This window comes from Scomber japonicus, chromosome 16 (genome assembly GCF_027409825.1).
Source record: "Scomber japonicus isolate fScoJap1 chromosome 16, fScoJap1.pri, whole genome shotgun sequence".
Taxonomy (NCBI): Eukaryota; Metazoa; Chordata; class Actinopteri; order Scombriformes; family Scombridae; genus Scomber; species Scomber japonicus.
In genome coordinates this window covers 24,173,362-24,191,717 of record NC_070593.1, presented here as the reverse complement: position 1 = coordinate 24,191,717, position 18,356 = coordinate 24,173,362, and the positions used below count along the sequence as shown (strand labels likewise).

The 18,356-nt window shown below is 40.6% G+C and overlaps 1 protein-coding gene across 1 annotated transcript; it reads left to right on the top strand.

Moving 5' to 3' along the window:
• The first annotated feature begins 544 nt into the window (after positions 1-544).
• wdr43 (WD repeat domain 43) lies at positions 545-16,919 on the top strand. Its single transcript, XM_053335408.1, has 18 exons — positions 545-765; positions 1,604-1,738; positions 1,996-2,117; positions 4,290-4,410; positions 4,614-4,732; positions 4,850-4,952; positions 5,293-5,357; positions 6,665-6,824; positions 7,020-7,106; positions 7,263-7,388; positions 8,191-8,340; positions 8,762-8,848; positions 9,118-9,149; positions 9,293-9,356; positions 11,823-11,936; positions 13,762-13,831; positions 15,641-15,699; positions 15,856-16,919. The coding sequence occupies exons 1-18, from the start codon at positions 559-561 to the stop codon at positions 15,982-15,984; spliced, it is 1,950 nt and encodes a 649-aa protein (XP_053191383.1). The 5' UTR covers positions 545-558; the 3' UTR covers positions 15,985-16,919.
• The last annotated feature ends 1,437 nt before the right edge of the window (positions 16,920-18,356 follow it).

Genomic DNA, 18,356 nt, shown 5'->3' with positions numbered 1-18,356 from the left:
ACATTTGAAACAAATCTAAAAGTGCTACATGGTTAACGCATCAATATAAAAGACAGATTAAAAAAATAATGTAATAAAAAAATTAATAAAAATAATACAAAATAAATAGTCATGGAGACATCTTGTAAAACCTACAGTGATTATACATTTCAATTGCTTTTTTTGTTTATACATTCAAATATTGAAGAAATGTATTGTTTGATATTGACAGTCAGCTTCTGAAAAGTTTGTTTTTCTGTTTAAGAATATTAATTTGTGAATATGAAATGTGGTTAAATAGTAAGCAAATTAATTAGGACAGAGATTTCTGCCATATTCAGTCTAAACCATAATTTTTTGTGACAATTTACTCCAGAGTTTTGTAGGCCTATGTGAGCGAAACCCCAGAGCAAATGTTCCCGCTGCATCTCTGACACTTGAAGGCAGCATAATACCGCTGCTCTCTCAGTAGCCAATGAGAAGGACGGTTCTCCTGACCCTGCGCCGCGCATGTCCGCAGAGCACTGCACGTGGTTTGTGTGTAAACCCCGACACGCAGACGCACGCAGCGCTGTAGAAATGGCGGCCGATAGTGGCAGCACTTCGCTGCAGCTCCCCTGCGTTTTTTCACCCAAATCACGACAGTACTTAGCTTTGTGTGCCCAGGATGGCAGACTTCGCATTTGGAACACAGACAGTAAAACACTTCACCAGGAATATGTGCCTTCAGCCCATTTGAGTGCCACTTGTAGCTGCATATCGTGGGGACCATGCCGAACAGTGAAGGTACGTGAGGCTGCTGTTAGCTAGGTGGGCTAGTGAGGCCTTAACAAGCTGTCTGGGGTGGACTTTTCACAAAAGTTCACACGCTGGAAGAATAAACATGTCAGTATAGACAATAGACAGTGTACAGAAGGCTGGCAGAGCTGTGCGGTGTGTTCAAAAGGACACTTTCATATATCCGACCCTGACTTGTTAAGCAGCGTTAGCCGCTAGTTAGCTTTCAACAGCTGCGCAGGACGCACATGTTAGTCCCACATGGTAGTCTGCAGAAAATACGGACAGTGTCTTCATTTAGTGCTTCAACATCAAAATAACTTGTAAAAACAGTTACCGGAATTAAAGTGGCACGATAATGTGATAGTGTTTTCTTTTTTTAGAAAGTCGACATTAGAAATAAAGTCATTATGTAAGTTCACCAAGGCTTCAGGAGCGTGTGCCACCATGACACGTTGAGAAAAACCTCAAAAAAAAGTTTAGATTCAGTAGAGAGACGAAAGAAGCCACAGTAACACAATTCATCAGTGTAAAAGTAGAAAATGTGCCTTTTAATTAAGACAAGAGTTGAACTAACTTTAATACAGGGTGATTTAGTGTGTTCATGATATTTTATAATTTAATTATGTGTAGTTTTTGGCAATCCAATTTATTAAAAACATAATTTAGTAGAAGTTATTCAAAGACAGCATAGATTTTATTAGCTGTTATTGTACTGGTCTAAAATACTAAACTTCTTAGTGGTTTAATGAACATTGTGATAAAAGTAAATGTGTAGCTTCCATTTGTGTCAGCCATGTCATATCTGTGTTATACCTGTGTTAAAAGTAATAAATGTGTGTTTCAGGAGGGACCTCAGAGGAAGAAGAGGAAATCGGAGGCAGTGCAGGTGGAGGAGAAGGCAGACCTGTTGGCAATGGGCACAGCAGCGGGCACTGTGCTCATCTACAGTACAGCCAAGGGAGCACTGCACTGTACTCTGGTGAGTTAGAGATTTATAACATTGATTTGTTGGACCGTATCCTATAGATGTGTTATGATGTGAGGGTTAGGGTTATGCTAAGAGTGTAACTTAACTGTGAAATGTAAAAAAAAAAAAAAAAGAGAGAGAAGAATTTGTAGAATATGTAACTTAGAGGTGAATTTGCATCTGACAATGAGTGTGTGCACCCTATAAGCGACTGATAATGGTGTCCCTTGTTGACCACTGTTAACTCTGTGCTTTTGTGTCTCTGTCAGGATGGAGGCCATAGTGGAGGAGTGAATTGTGTCCAGTGGCACCCTGAAGACAGTTTATTATACAGTGGCTCAGATGACACAAACATTGTAGAGTGGGACCTGCAGACAGGGAAGACGCGGAGGTCAGTGTCTACTTTATTATTGGAGATACAATATGTTTTGTTTTGTTTGGGTTTTTTTTATTAATAGGCCCCCTCATTTGAACCGCAACACATTTCAGTTCCATTGGTATAATTTGAATGTATGTCTTATTAAAAAGAAACATGTTACATAACCGAATACAGCCAGATCATATGTGAATGAAAACTAAGTCCGTGTTTTCAGTTTATCTCTCTGTTAACTAGTAAAAGTGTGAAGATGATCAGTTTCATATGTCTCACTCTGTTGAGATGTTATTTCCAGGATCAAGCATCATCTTATGTCTCTTACAGTTGACTACTGTAATTTTACAGTACAAAATAAATAATCCACTTGGTCATATATTGGTGTTACAGAGTGATTTGTCTTCTTAATTAGAAAGACAGACAGAAGTGGAGACACCAGCTTGCAGAAACTGTTAGTCACACATCAGTGCAAGTTTTTGACAATTTTGGCATGAATTAGCATCAATTAGCTGCAGCTGATATGACAGTGATGTTTTCTTTATAACAGGTAAAAGCAGCAGTCCGCTATAGATGAGAAGCTTCTACATTGTTCTATCTTGCTGTAAACCAACTTCAGTTCTCAGTAGACTGTCAGGTTGACAACAGTGACTGACTGAGAACTTTGCCTCAACATTTCCCACTTGTAAAAATCTACTGTTGTCATCTAATGAGCTGAATCAGACACATCTTAAGTATCTTGTCTCGCAATCAAATTGATTACTAGACGATTTAAACTAATTACAGCTAATTCTGTAAATACATGACCTTTTCTAAATTATAAAGAGTAATTTCTTTTGACGGCAGTGGAGACTTCAGTGAACTTCATCAACCACCGATACTGTATCTTTGTATATTATGTGGAAGAGTAATGTTAGTCTGGATTTTGGGGGGGCCTGTGCTCATCCTAAATGTGGAAAACTACAAAAGCCAGTAGGCGGCTTTTAGACAACTCCAGCACTTTGTAATCATCCATCCACAAAATGCTGCTGCAATAGAAGCAAAGCAGCGTTTTTAACCCGAAGACATGTTTGATTAGAACATCTGGCTGTTTTGTGTGTCAGCACTGAACCCGCACTGATTATTAAAAACTCTTAACCAGTGTACCAGGCTTTCAATTAGAGCCAAAGCTGAGATTAAACAAGACAATAATCATAAGTAAATTTAAATTAAGATCATTTTGAGTAGAAATTGGGTTCTTGTAAAAGTTTAGTCACACGGAGTTGAATTGAGGTGCAGTGACAGAGAAAAATATCATCCCTCTGAAAGAAGCAGCAGTTGAAAAACCTTTCCAGTAAAATTCCAGACTGGCTGGTATTTATACAGACCAGGAGACATTTACATTAAGTCTGTTCAGCAGAACACAGTGCCATAAGTTATTTATCAAGTTTACATATTCGGGCACACGGGGATATCTGGTTTGCTTAAGAAACAAAGGGTATCTTACTTTATTCATGGTTATGAATAAGTAAGGATATCAGCGACCAACTTACACTGCTCCTCTAAACTTTCTCCTATTAAACCTTCAATTCTCAAACTCAAAAACTGGTAGCAAGCTCCAAAAAAGATTGCAATGTTGTAAGATTACATCTCTTTAAACATTGATTTGTTGTAACCTTTACACAGCATGTTAGTACCTTCCAAAATTGGTGTCTTATGCCTCCGCTGTTCCCTAAAATGAAAGAGACACTGATAGTTTAAAAAGTCAGAATGTGGGTGTTAGTTAATGCCTCTAAGTCGCTGGCTTTACCAAAGAAGTCAGGAGCTAATACTTGGCTCAAAGCACTGAAATACACCAGCAAGCTTTATCATTGAAGGTTATCCCATCACGCATTTAGTATCGCCGTATTTCATCCCGAGCACAGTTTCTCTGCCGACTGCTTCAGAAGCAACACAATAACGAGAGATAACGTCGCCATGAATCCTCACTCGACGGTCACTAAAGCCCATTTGTGCTCTACATCCACTTAACTGCTGCTTTCACGTGTCAGAGGCCGTCGAAGAAAATCACAGCTCCTCGCTCGGATACAACAGCGGGAAAATGCTGCGGTGTCAAAAGCGACACAGGAAGGTCTGCTCGCATCTCAAAGTAATGGAGAAATAGATGAATACATGCACTGACTATGATTGCATGTCTCTGTGTTTCTGACACAGTAAGTGGAAGGCGGACCGTGCAGCTGTGACCGCTCTGTGCGTGAGCCCCGACGGCAAGCTGCTGCTCTCAGCCGGACAGGTCATCAAGATGTGGGACTTGGAGACTAAGGAGGTCTACAGGGTGAGTCTAGCTGTTTCCATATTCACTTTTATAGACAATGGAGAAAGCCGCTTTACTGTTAAATGCAGTTGTGGTATCATAGTTACAGTAAGCTGGAGCTGAGGCATGCAAGGAAGACCTTTCCTTTTCTTTAGAGCAGAATTGACCCAACTGTCTCGCTCTTTGTTGTTTTTCTCTCTCTCCCTCTCTTTTTCTTTCTGTAGAAATTCACAGGCCACTCCACAGCCGTGACGACCCTGCGCTTCGCCACCACGCGACCCCCCGACAGCAACGGCCTTTACTTCCTGTCGGGCGCCGCTCACGATCGACTGCTCAGTGTATGGTGAGTAGAAAGACGGTGGCGAGATGAGCCAGTGGCGTGTCAGGAAATGTCATTGTAAAACGCGAGTCCCACTGTTGTCCGGCTCGTGATAACTGACAGTCGTCTCCGTCAATACAGGCAAGTTCGAGAAGACGGAAAGGACAAGAACTCAGTGGTGTCCTTCACTCTGACGGACGAGCCTCAGCACATCGACCTCGTCACATCCAACAGCAAGGAAGAGGTCAGAGAGATTAACGTTGTCTGTACTCATGCTGAAATGTCAGTTACACCTTATGAATCAACTGCAGTCTGTGCTGACATGGACAGAAGTGTTAATAAAACTGTGCCAGCACCGGCAAACACACTGTTAAACCCAGTATGAGTGACTTCATTGTGTGGAAATGACTAAGAGTGTTCCTCACTGTGGATGTGTTTTTTGGAGAGAATGTAGGATTTTAACATATGGTTAAAGCTCTGCTAAAATATTTCTCCCTGTGGTGCAGACATACTTCCTGTTTTTATATTACCTATTTACCATATGCAAATTTCTGTGTGTGTATGCCTTTTTTTCTCTGGCACAGGCGGTGAGGATGGCAGTGGTGTGTAAAGATGGGCAGCTGCATCTCTTTGAGCACTTTTTAAATGGGTAAGGCCTTAAACTGTAAATTACTCAGCAGTATGACAGCGTGAAATGTGAGGAAAAAACAACCCTCGAGCACGATGCGTATGCTTCCTGTTGTTCAAGAAAGTTGATGTTGTCACTCTTTAACTTCAACTTAATTTATATAGCACTTTAAACACATCATAGTTGATCCAAAGTACTTCACACGGGAAAAACCACACAGAAAATAAGGTTTGACTTAGAGTTTGTCCACACTGAGCCAATTACATTTCATCTTTTATACATAAACTGAGATTCCATTACGACTAAAAGAATGGTACCTGCTAAGAAAAATGTCTAATGGCACTTTTCCACTACACAGTTCCAGCACGACTCGAATCGTTTTTTTTTTTGCGATTCCACTAGGGATAGTACCAGGTACCTGGTACTTTTTTAGTACCTGCTCTGCTGAGGTTCCAAGTGAGCCGAGCTGTCCCACACACGAATCAAACCTGGCATTTTAAAATACCGGCAACAGTGTTACAGCCATATGGCTCTGTTTTCTTGCTTTGTGTGTGACAGAAAGCCACATACAGCAGCAAGTACACCATGTCCTCCATTGTTTGTGTCGCCTATAAAACGCTGCAGTATCACAGAGCCGTGCTATGACGACCCCGCCCACGTTGAGTAGGTACCTTTTTGTAATGGAAAAGGTTGTTCCTGGCACCGGGGTTAGCCGAGTGGTGCTGGAACTGTATAGTGGAAAAGCACCATAATTGTGATTATTTTGACTGATATTGCAATTTCGATATGATTTGTTGTAATTGTCATCGAAAAACATCAAAATGATTATGGTGTGATTTTTGCGAAGCTGTCTTCATAAGTCTGTAGAACATCTCAGCACACCTATATTTATATTAAAATGGTCTTTTGACACAGTTCACCTGTAACAAATATTGCATTTAGCACTGAAAATTGCAGTGGTTTCTATAACATTTGGATTCATTGTTCAGCTCTTGTACCTCCTCATTGCATGGATATTTATTTATTTATATATTTATACATAACCCTGTATTTAGCAAAATGTGTATCCAATAATAAATAAACTGTAAAACAGGTGTAGTTTACAATGCATATCACCTGAGTAATTAATTCACTCTTAGTATATTCGCCCCCTAATGGCTGTTAGGGCGTATTACACTTCCAGCTAATGAAGGAATACTCACATCTGCTCCCTGCAGTGATTCTACATTTTGCATGCGTCAGATCCTGTTGTTGGGTAAAATCAGTTTGTTCCTTTTTATACTTGTTGTGCTCATGTCTGGTCTAAACATCTGCCCCCCCCCCCACAGGCCCTGTAAGAAGCCCCTCTCCCCCTCGTGTACAGTGCAGATGTCAGACACGAAAGATTCCCCGGTGCCAATCCCCCTGCTGGCAGCCGCCCTCACAGCTGACACACGGACCGTGCTGCTGGCTTACGGCAACCACCTCCAACCTGTGATGGAGAAAGTGGTGAGTACACAGATAGGGTCCAATAACTGTACAACAATATAGTATAAGAGTTTGTTGTGTACTTTCCATGATAATTAAATTTGGGTGATTGGTTAAATAAGAACATAATGTAGTTTCATTACTGGCCTTTAAAACACAGTGTTGTTCAGACTCCTTGTTGACCTGCCCCGCCCCCGCTCTCTCCCATGTGTACAGGAGCTCAACACAGCAGAGAGACACATCTGTTTGACCCGCGATGTTCAGACCAGCCTGTCCCTTTCCATGGAAACCGCTGTTTCCAAGGTGACTATCAACACTTCACATTGAGCCCAGAGGATGATGGATGTTGCATGACTTAATTTCATTCACCATGACACTCACAGTATGATTTGATGGGCCACTTCACGTGCATGCTAAATGACACGAGTTGAAAATGATGAATTTTATGTTCCGTTCCAGGTGAAAACCCCTATTGTCAATGCCAAAACCAAAGTGTTGGCCCCGGGACTTCCCGGACATCAAGCCCCAGTGAAGGGAACTGCACAGGCATCAGAGAAAAGAAAAAAAGATACAGAATCTAAAGAGGTATGTAGAGTGTTGCTCACTTCATCTGTATGCCTCTCCTCACCGATCATAGTCAACCAGTGGATGTTGATTGTGTGTTGAGAGATGTACTGTTTCTATTCAAAGAGTAAACCTTGACTAGGAAAATAAAAGGATGTCTACATGAGTTCAATACTGTTTCAGTAGTTGATTTCTTAGTTATTTTCTAATGGTCTGTCAGTTTATATTGACAACTTTCATCTGACAGTTTTTTTTATTGTTCTGTTGATTGAACAGTTTGTTCTGGAGGCAATTTTAAAGCTTTTCCAAGTGACATTTACATAGCAGACTCATTTAAATATGAGAACTGTGTTGAATTTTGACTTTTCTTTTGCCTGATGTAATGGTAATGGTATTTAATGCAAGCAAGATTGGTTGACATAGTATTAGAGATGCATTGATACTGATATTGGATCTGATATCAGTCTGATATGAAATGTAATGGCTGGATTGAGTATGGGTTACAGAAGGTTCCTCTGGTATCAGATACCATTATTCTAAAAGATAGCAAATCAGTAAATTTGTATCCATGCATTTATTTGTTACATTTCCTTTCGAAAGGTTAGGAAAGCAGTGTTTAAATAAAGCCTGACTTTGTCTTACACATAAAAGAATGATCCCAGTATTTTCCACACAATGAGGCATGCAGCTTATTAAACACTGGTATCAGTACTCATATCAGCCAATACCCTAAGGCCAGGGATCAGTGCATCACTATACAGTATGCTCACATGCTGAATTTATCCAATTCCTGTTAAACTGATGTTATTGTGTTCCCCTGCAGATGTCTATAGCAGAGCGACTAGGTGAAATCGATCTGTCTACAGTCTCCTCTGAGAAGGGAGCTCCTAAAGGGACGCCCTCTTTACAGACTGACAACTTTGCGGTGCTGCTGGTGCAGGGGCTGGAGAGCAATGATGCCAACATACTGAATGTAAGTCACTTTGGTTTAAAGTAGACCAAATCAACTATCACAATATTTTTGACCAAATACCTAAATATCAATATGGTGACAATATTGTTGGCATTATTATTGGTGCTTTTTGATACATGGTCATCAATAATGTGGATATAATGACGAAATTTCTCAATTAGTTGTTCAGTCCACAAAATGGTGGCAAATGTCAATCATTGTTTCTAAAACCCAAGATGTCTTCGAATGTCATTTTGTACCAACCAACAGTTTACAACCCCTCAATGATTCAATTTACTGTCATAGAAGACTAAAGAAAGCAGAAAATATTCATATTGGAGAAGCTGGATTTAAATTGATCCACAGCTCATCTTGTTGTTAACTTGGTCTTTTTAAATGTATCAGATGTTTTCAGCTACATGTTTTCCTTTCTGTCTTACAGAAAGTTTTCCAGACTCGCAGAGACATGGTGATAAAGAAAACGGTTGCTCGGTTACCCCTCCCTGCTGTTTTACCATTGGTGGAAGAGGTAAGTGTCAACCATAGACTGTATATAAAGGTGGACATAGCAGGGTGTGATGGCACCTATTGGGTTTGGAGCCAGCTTATGGTTGGCGCCATTTTTACTGTTTGGAGCCAAGATCTTCCAAATAGTGGGGAAAAAACTGGAGTGTTGCCTTTCATGCTCTAGGAACACATGATAAAAAACAATGCATCAGGATTTGTCAGTTAAGTTGTGTTAAGTCTGTTTCAAAGATTTGTTGCAGTTTTTAATCAACCTCTTATCTCTCTCTGTAGATCACAAGGAGGCTCCAAGGGCACCCTTTTACGTAAGTGACCGCTCCAAAGATCAACTTTTAAGCTTTTAATTGGCTTAAGTTCGTAGTGGTCGTACACATCACGCTGTCACTAATACAGCTGCTTTTCACATGATGAAAACAACCATTTCTCATACTGGTGTTCCTTCCTACAGGGCAGTTCTAATGGTACGGTGGCTCAAAGCTGTGCTCATGCACCACACATCATATTTGGCTTCGGTGAGTCTACTTAACAAACAATACATCCTGCCTGTACTGCTCATATGACTCTAGCTGCTTCAGGCCCCCATCAGACAAAGTGCCTTTTACAGGTTGCACAACTCAAGTGCTGCCTTTTTTGATGAAACCCACAATTTAAAAAAGAGCATCTTGCTGCTTTTTTTTAATTGTTGCTAGGCAACCTCTGAAGCACCTGTCCTTACCCTTTTGTTATTTATGCTGTGAAGTAGTCACTCCAGGCCTGCTGTGATCTGTTGAGATCATGGTAACTGCAGTTGGTAAAGTCATAAAGCTCTGGTTTGAATTTGTCCCTGGTCAGTCTGATTGTCTCCACTTGATGTCATCACCATCACCACGAGTTTTAGTTTTATCACTAAAACTCATCATGTAACCAGTCTTTCTGCTCTGAGTTGAAGTTTTTTTCAACTTGACGCATTCAGGGTGCTCCTGCAAATCAGATCAGGACCTTATACTGATATGTCAATAAATCCTCAACATCTGAGAAGTGCCTCGCCAGAGCTCAGCACCATTACACACAGCTGCTCACTCTGTTTATCTTCATTAATTGGCCTGATAACACCAGTGCGCCACAGTATAACCACACACACACCTCTACACAGTAATTACTAAACCATGTGACTGTGTATGAGGTGACATGCATTAGAATTAATTCTGTAATAGCGTCCGTCCGATATAATCATATAAAACAGCTTTACCAAATCAACTTTATCAACTGCATTCAATTAATAAATGAATGAAATGGAAAGCATCTTCCATTCTCCTGGCTGGAGTGAGGTTTAGCATGTACTGTGCTGCCTTCTGCTCTCCACAGCCCAAACAGGTCATATTGTGATTTCCCCCACACACGTCCTCCAGCGTTCATATTTAGTTCTGACTTTAATTTGCAGTCATTACCTCCACCACACATGGCAGACATTATGTCTCAGACCTTCCGTCTGTTTGTGTGACTACCACAAAAAATCTCAACAAACAGCAGCTGAACGCTCATTTATTCCTGCAGCTAATACAAGAAACCTGGGGGAGATGACCGTTGCCCTCAGTATTTACATTTCCTCTGTGGTCACACACAAACATACACATTTGCTGTTGATATTGATCTTAAAACTTGAACGTGTTGGTGACCTTCTATATAACCATTGTATTCCACCCACGACAGTATTACATGTAGAGTGTGCTAATATATACACCAGTCTAGCCTCATGTATATATTATATGAAACAGCGCTGGACTTATCCGGGACAAATGGATTTTTTTTGTAGGGCAAGTAGAAGTTAAAGCCAAACCAAAAAAAACAATAGTGTGTGTCTAAATGGTGATGTTCCACTCAGTACTCGCTTATTTAGTTCAAAGAATACATTCAGAATATTGATGTGAAATAAATGTTTTTTTTGTGTGTTACAATGATAGTCCAACTCAGAGAGAAACAGCTCAGTGTGGAGGCAGTGTGTGGGTGTGTGAGGGTGAGGCTATTGACTGGAGCAGAGAGCATGAGGTTAAGCATCAGCAGTGTGTGTTCAGTTTAGACTATTTGTCAATAAATGCTACAACTCCTCAAGACCCAAGTTCCAAACAAGTTCCCAAATCCTGCTTGGTACCTGCTCCAAAGTTAACAGTAGGTTAGCCTTACCCAGGCATGTCCAAACTAGTCCATAAAGGGCCATGTGCCTGCAGGTTTTTGTTCCAACCAATCAAGCACAGAGCACACTCAGTTGATTAAATGAGTCAAGCCTGTTTGGAATGAAAACCTTCAGCCACATGGACCTTTATGGAATAGTTTGGACATCCCTTGCCTAACCTATGAAGTGATTGGTGTATCAGCTATTCTCAAACACAGAATGGATAAAAATCTGGCTGCTGAATCTGTTATACTCAGCCCCCCAACACTGCATTTATTCCTCCAGTCTTTGTAACTGTGAGTGGAGCACACGTTTTATCAAGAAAACTTGTCATGCAACGAGGCAGCTTGTTCCCTTTCCATTTCACAATCAGTACTAAAGATATACATTTTAACCAGTCAATAATGATTACATTTACATATTTTCATGCATAGGCTATAGGAATTCTAACAACCTACTCTACCACTGTTCAGCAGAAAAAGGTTACACGGTTCACTTAGATTTTATAACTAAAACCAGGACTCTCACTTGTTTCTCTTAATGTGGAAATGTGTCAGGTGTTGAATAACAGCATTAAAGTCTCAGTGAAACACAAGTTAGAGCTTTAGCTTCTGTACTGTGACATTTTTATCTGGACAGGTGACTTTTGTGCCTGGACAAGCGAAAGGTAAATTTACTTGTTCAAAGGACAAGCGTCTCAAAAAGTTAATGTGGAGCCCCGGTGAAAGCTGTAGTATAAGGTCTGTGCAGAGGTCTGCTCATAGAGTGGTGCTTTGTTTGTGTCTTTTCTGTTTGCTACCATCAACTGATCCATCTGTGTATCCAACAGCTGCCAGACCTGGTTACCCAGCTGGGAGTGCTCTATCACATGATTGAGAGCAGAGTGAAGATGTTCCACAAGCTAACAAAGCTGCATGGAAAACTGTATCTCCTAATGACACAGGTAAGCATGGACAGAAATACACACAGATTCTATGCCATAAGTGTTTTAAACAACTGTTATAGGTGGGTGTTGACTGGTATGGATTGCTTAGATGTGTTTGCTGATAATGGTATTAAAATGTGCTGAAACATGCTACAAACTCGCTTCAAGATGTGACTGTGAAATGTTTTGGGAAGCATAGCTACGGTTGCATACTGAACTCTGAACTTTGATGGGCACTGACTGAATTATGCTGGTAGTATTGACACCTATTCATGTTAGATCAATCAGTGACAAATTTCAGTACTTTGCAGGACTGTGAGTGAATGTAGCAGTTTAAAAAAACATTTAGCAACGGAAGCATCTAACGCAGAGTCTCCAGCACTGACGGGAGTACCCATCTGCAGATACAAGGAGACACAACCGATCCATTTTACCAGCCTGCATGACGGCTAGCAGCTAGTTAGCATGGCTAGCATTGTTAGCATAGCTGTGCTGTCTGTAAGTTAGCCCATAGACTGTATAAAATGATGGTGTAGCTGCAGTGTGTCCAGTTCAGCAGCACCATACTTGGCAGGTGATAGGTGTATTGACAGTGTTTGTGAGCATCATAGCATGGTTATAGGTCATACAGCTGATACTGTTAGCCTAGCATGCTAATCCTACATAAAATATGGATATCCATATATTTACATGTGGACTAGTACCAGAAAAGGTAGCTTTGGGTACTGGTACCAGTATAGTTCAAATGAGTAGGGTACCCAACCCCACCCAGAACATCAGCGGTGACCGTAGAGGTTGATTGTGTTTTTGGGCATGTAAATCACGAACTGTGGAAGACTGCGTGAAAAATGTATCATCAAACACAATGTTGTCAAGATCCTGATACAGGATGATAAATAACCCTTATGTGGTATCTGCACTTTATAGTATACATTTTTTATATATAAAAATAAATAAATATAAAAGAAAAGGGCAGTGAGCGGTGTTGTGCATGTCTGCCACTGCAAAAATGATTCAGCAGTTCAGTGTTTGTATAAGACCTGAAGATCCAGGAGACAAGCTGCTGTATGTTATGCAGCTTATGTGTGGAGAAACTGTCTAATGAATAAATGATAAATACATGTTTATAGTATGTTTTGACATAAACATGCTTTATTTTAAATATTAATTTTTAACCTCAAGTAACATCTGCTTTCCCACCCAGTCCTCATACACTTGTTCTATAAACATGAGAGGACAGCAGGCAATCTCTTGTGAACAGACACTCTTAGTTTCCTATAGGCTGTGTTGGAATCATACATGTTGTAAATTCAGACACAGATCTCAATTGTTTGTGTTATTTCAGAATGAGTTCAGCCTGCTGCATGAATGTTACGCATTACTCTGCCAGTCTTGTAATTGGCATTTATTTAGCAGCAGTGAGGTCACAGTTGGATGAATCCGTTCAGAAAGCAGCTTTACGTGATCTTTATTCATTTGTCTGTAATGTGCTCTGGTGTTGAATTTATATCAGAGATTTTGCACACAGCTTATTTCAATTGAACCCACAATGTCATGAAAACATATAGCCCTTAATTACATCAGGTGCACAACAATAGGGTTGAATAAAGAAACTGAGTCTTGAGGACTGGGCTGACGGAACAGATGTAGACACACAAGCTGTGGTTATTCTGCTTTTAATACAAGACTGACCTTCAATGTATCAGATTGAGCTGTAAGGTTCAATTGGAAGATGTTTTAAATTATTGGCCAAACTCACCTGTCTGAAAAACCTGTCTGAAAAAAGGATGCTGCTGTCGTGCAGTTTGAACCTCTAACACGCATCTTCCTCTTTTACCACTAGGTGGCGACAAGTGACAGCAGCAACACAATTACAGATGTTGACCATGCAGCTAAGTTGGTGTATGAAGAGGGTAAGTATTTGCTCTTCCGATTGCTTCCCTGTTGTGTTCAGTCCTAATCTTCCATTTCCCAGCTCCTCTCACCCTCAAAAACCTCACTGAAAACATTCTTCATAGGTGGCACCACAATTGGTAAAGCCCTTGAAATCTCATGTGTAGCATCATCACCTTGGCCAGACTTTCAGTCCCAGTGATGATTGAAAGCGGTGAAGTGCGAGCGGCAGCTGTCAGGAATAAAAATATAATCTTGTTTCAGCCTCCAACTTATCAGCAGAGCACTTCAGATGTGTGAGCGACTGGAGTGACTCCTCAAAGCTGCAGCAGTGCAACAGGTCCCACCGATGCTCTGCTGAAATCTCCGCCCGACTACACTATTGTTTCCTCTCTTTTATTTAGACTTACATTCATTATCCCGTCAATGCCCATTAAATCATTTGGGGACGCTCCGTGAAGATTTCTAAAGGCAAACGTTTGCCCCATCATGCTCGTGCCCACTCTTGGCAATGCACCGCACGCAAACATGACTCCTGTTGCCTGGCAACCTGACCAGCAGTGTTCAGATCCTCCCCTTTGAGCGGAACAAGGCCCCACTCTGTTCACTCTCATTTCTCATTACCGTACAGTATAAAACGCTTTATTGAACCACACAGAAAAATAGGCTTTCATGAAATAATAAAGCCGTGCTTTTTGAGTTCCAATAACCCTGTCAGCATTCCAGATGTGAAGGTTGGTTAACAAAAAGCAAAAAAAAAAGTTGATAAAAGGAGGCAATGAATAGTGAGGTTTGTGGATGAGTCAATCGGGAAGCCAGCATGGGATTCTAACAGGAAGTTTCCTCTAAGTTTTGTTGTGAGTTGGTGAATCATAGTTTAGTCAGGTTGTGTGGACTGTCTGCACAGTTTGAATGGATATGGTTAATTAGTCTTTCACTTCTCTGATTGTACTAGTGCCTGTATGGGTACATTAATCACTTACAGATTAATTAACCATTCTGTAGCATCAGCCGGAATAATTAGCACTTCAGAAATAAATGTGAATACACCATTAGATCTGTGAACGCACAGCAGTCACCCAGAGGTGCTGCAGATAATGGTGCTGGTTTGACTCAGTACACGTTGTAATACTGCTGCTTTTATAAAAGCAGTTTTTTTCAACATGGAGCAACATAATTTGTGATTCAGAGGGACTGCTGGAATGATGGGAATATGTAACAATAACAGTAACAGGCTCCGCTTTGTATTTCTGGCGCTTCATTCTTCTCAGCAGATGTGCAAACATGTTAACCAGCATGTATTGTTAGTGAAATGAGCTTTAAATGACAATTAGCCTGAATCATGTCATTTATAACTGTAGTCAAGAAATGACAAATGTCCACTCCTCCAAGGCTGTTAGCATAATAAAAAAAACATTGTCTTGTGTTTTTAAAGTGCGTGTGCCCATTCTATAAGCTCTATGATATATAATATGCAAGTGTTTTTACAGTTATGACAGACAGTGCCATAATATTTAGTCTTTTCTGTATAAAGGTCCGCTGGTCACTGTTTACAGCAGATGGTGCCTGGCTGACCTAATGGAGCAGATAGTCTCAGCAAATCATATTGACATTCCTCCTCCTCCTGCACCACACACTGTATTGTTGTCATAACTAAGCTGTGCCACTATGGTATTGAAATGCAAATACACGCCACCCTCTGCATCACATTTATAAGCAAAGAGGAAGCACACATGTCTTTCTCTTGACTTTTTCTCCTCACCTGTGTCTGGATGTGATGAAATCGTCTGACGGTGTTGTGTTTCCCCCCGCTCTCGCCCTTTTTACAGAATCGTCTGATGAAGACGAGGCCTCTGGTGATGAAGGTCTTCCCGACGAGGACTCTGATGTAAGTAGTGATGAAACCGGCCAGAGAGGAAAACGACCTCCAAGTGTCAAAAGACATCAGCAGCACTGATGCTGTAGAGCTGGCAGAATTATAGTCCATTTTTCTAAGAAAAGACAAACTCAGCACTAAGATGTTCTTTTTTTCTTTAATCCTCAGAATTGGGAAGAGGAGGAGACGATGGAAGAAGACAAGGAGGATGAGGAGGAGGATCCCGACAGCAGAACGGATTCCAAAGCGAACGGGGAGGAAGACATGGATCACGAAAATGAGAGCGAAGAAGAATGAGAACGAAGGAGGAGAAAACATCAATCAAACTCAAAAAAAAGGACCTGAAAGAGTTATATATACTTTCATTTTATTTTCACGCTTTATGATTTTATTACGAGAACAAAGTGCGGTTTTACAAAAAATTAAGGGACACGTGTCGTTGGGCGCCCCCCCCACTCTCCTCTCCTCTCCTCTCCCCCGCCTCGCCACGACACAGATGTCACGCCTCCACCGTCTTCCTCCCGCCATCTGACGAACAGATGCAACGTAACGGGAAGGAGGGCGAAATGAAATGAAATGAAATGAAATGCAAGTTCTTCTTCTTCTCTTCTGTCCGTTCATCATGCAACCCCAGCTCCACCACCTGACCCGTCTGAGTCCAAATTGACTGAATAAATGACCAGGTGACGTTCCAGTCGGCCTACACTGCCGTCTGCATTCCAAAGCGATGTCATTGTATAATATTAAATAGCACATTACAAATATATAACAGTATATTGTATGTCCTGCTTAACAGTAGATGAGACAGCACTCTTGTCACCAATTGGTTGATTCTAACCGACCATGTAAGGCCATCTGGAACGTGATTTCTGTGTTTGTTCATGAAGGTTGGTGCAGGGTTAGAGTTGGGATGCAGCCACCCCCCCCCCCCATCCCCTTCTCTCCACCAGCTGTTGGTTGTACAGAATACAAAACCATACATCATGCCCCCCTCTACACACACACAATGTAAATCTGTATGTACAGTGAAGTGTTTGTACGGGCTCTTCCCTCTACATCTATTCCTTTTTCCCTTCCTCCTCTCCCAGAAATTCTTGGGATTAAACTAACTCCTATAAAGAGTCTCCTGGATGAGTTTTTTTCTGTTTTGTTTTATTATTATTATTTCCCACATTTGAACTTTTATCCTTTTTAATTTTTTTGTGCATTTAGTTTCTGGGCATGACCTGACATCTACCACCTTTAACCCACACTCACAGGATGGGGGGGGGGGGACTGAGGAAAAGAAGATGTGAACTTTTGCTCGAATAGGTGAATAAATGGGTTTTGGAAATGGTTTACTGTGTCTGGTGGGGTGGGAGGAGGGAAAAGTGTTAAAGCCACACACTTAAGAGCTGGTACTCTATGTAGTCTCTTTTTCTTTTTCTTTTTTTTTTGCTTTGACAGACTATTTGAAAAGCAGTGTTTACATTATGATTCACACCAGGGAAGTTATGCAAGTCTACAGTTCATGCTAGGTATGTTTTTATAAATCATCTGAAACATCAACTAAAATAAATTAGACAGGAATGTAAGATTTTGCCTAATACCTGATGATAAATAAAAGTACTTAATTTAATTGATGCAAAGATCATAAAAACACCATGTTACCATAAAGAAGTCCCGCTCATTGATTTGCAACACTACACAAAAAGGCCTAATATAACCAGACGTATTAAAAAGGAAAGACATAACAGTAAAAAGGATGACAAATTTAAGATGATCTCACAGTATATATCTTCATTTCACCCAACCCTCTAAAAGCTTAATTTGAGTGTGTCTTGGATCACACTGTCAGTAGACTCGTTTAGAGATTTAAATCTTCACTATGGCTGTGTGTTTCATAGCTGTAAGTAAGTAGGAGAGCTGGTAGGTGGTTTGAAATGTTTGCTTTGTTATAAATGACCTCAACTCTACTTCTAAATAATATTTTGGTATGTTTCAGCAGGAGCAGCGCAGGTGGAATTAATCACTTTAATAGCTGCATTATTATTGCTTTTTGTGTGTGCCATTAGTGATTAGTTCCAGCTGTGCTTTTACTGGGTGGACAAAGTCAAAATATCCTCTGTGCAAAAAGGTCAGTAATAGACAGGTCAACACAATCATTACCTGAAGTGTGCGTCACTACAGTACAAAAGTCATTTCTTGCTTTTCTGAGATTTCTGGGATTGCAAAGCGTGAATCTGTTGTGGGTTTTGTTTAGTTTTTTCCTGCTATGACTCATCACAGGAGTGATCAATAACGTTAATTATGCGCAGATGCTGGCTTAAATGGAATATTTCACCTGGAAGCGCACTATCATTACTGTTCCCAAAGGTCTGCTGTGAAGAAAGATTGGTTTCTGATAACTCCCACTGTGACAGAGGTTTGATTGCTTTGACATAAAAGCAACATTACAAATTTGCTTTAAAAAAAAGTAATTAGAAAACATGAACAAAGTGAAGGGAAATCAATAATATGTACTTACTTGTGTAGTGTGCAAATTTCAACAGGGTAGTGTCTCAAATCAAACATGGCTGTTTCGCAGTTAACAGATATGATGAGCTCATGGGTAAGAAACAATAAGTGTCACTGCCATAACACCTACAACAAAAACTTGATACATGACTTCACTGTGTTGCGTATCACTC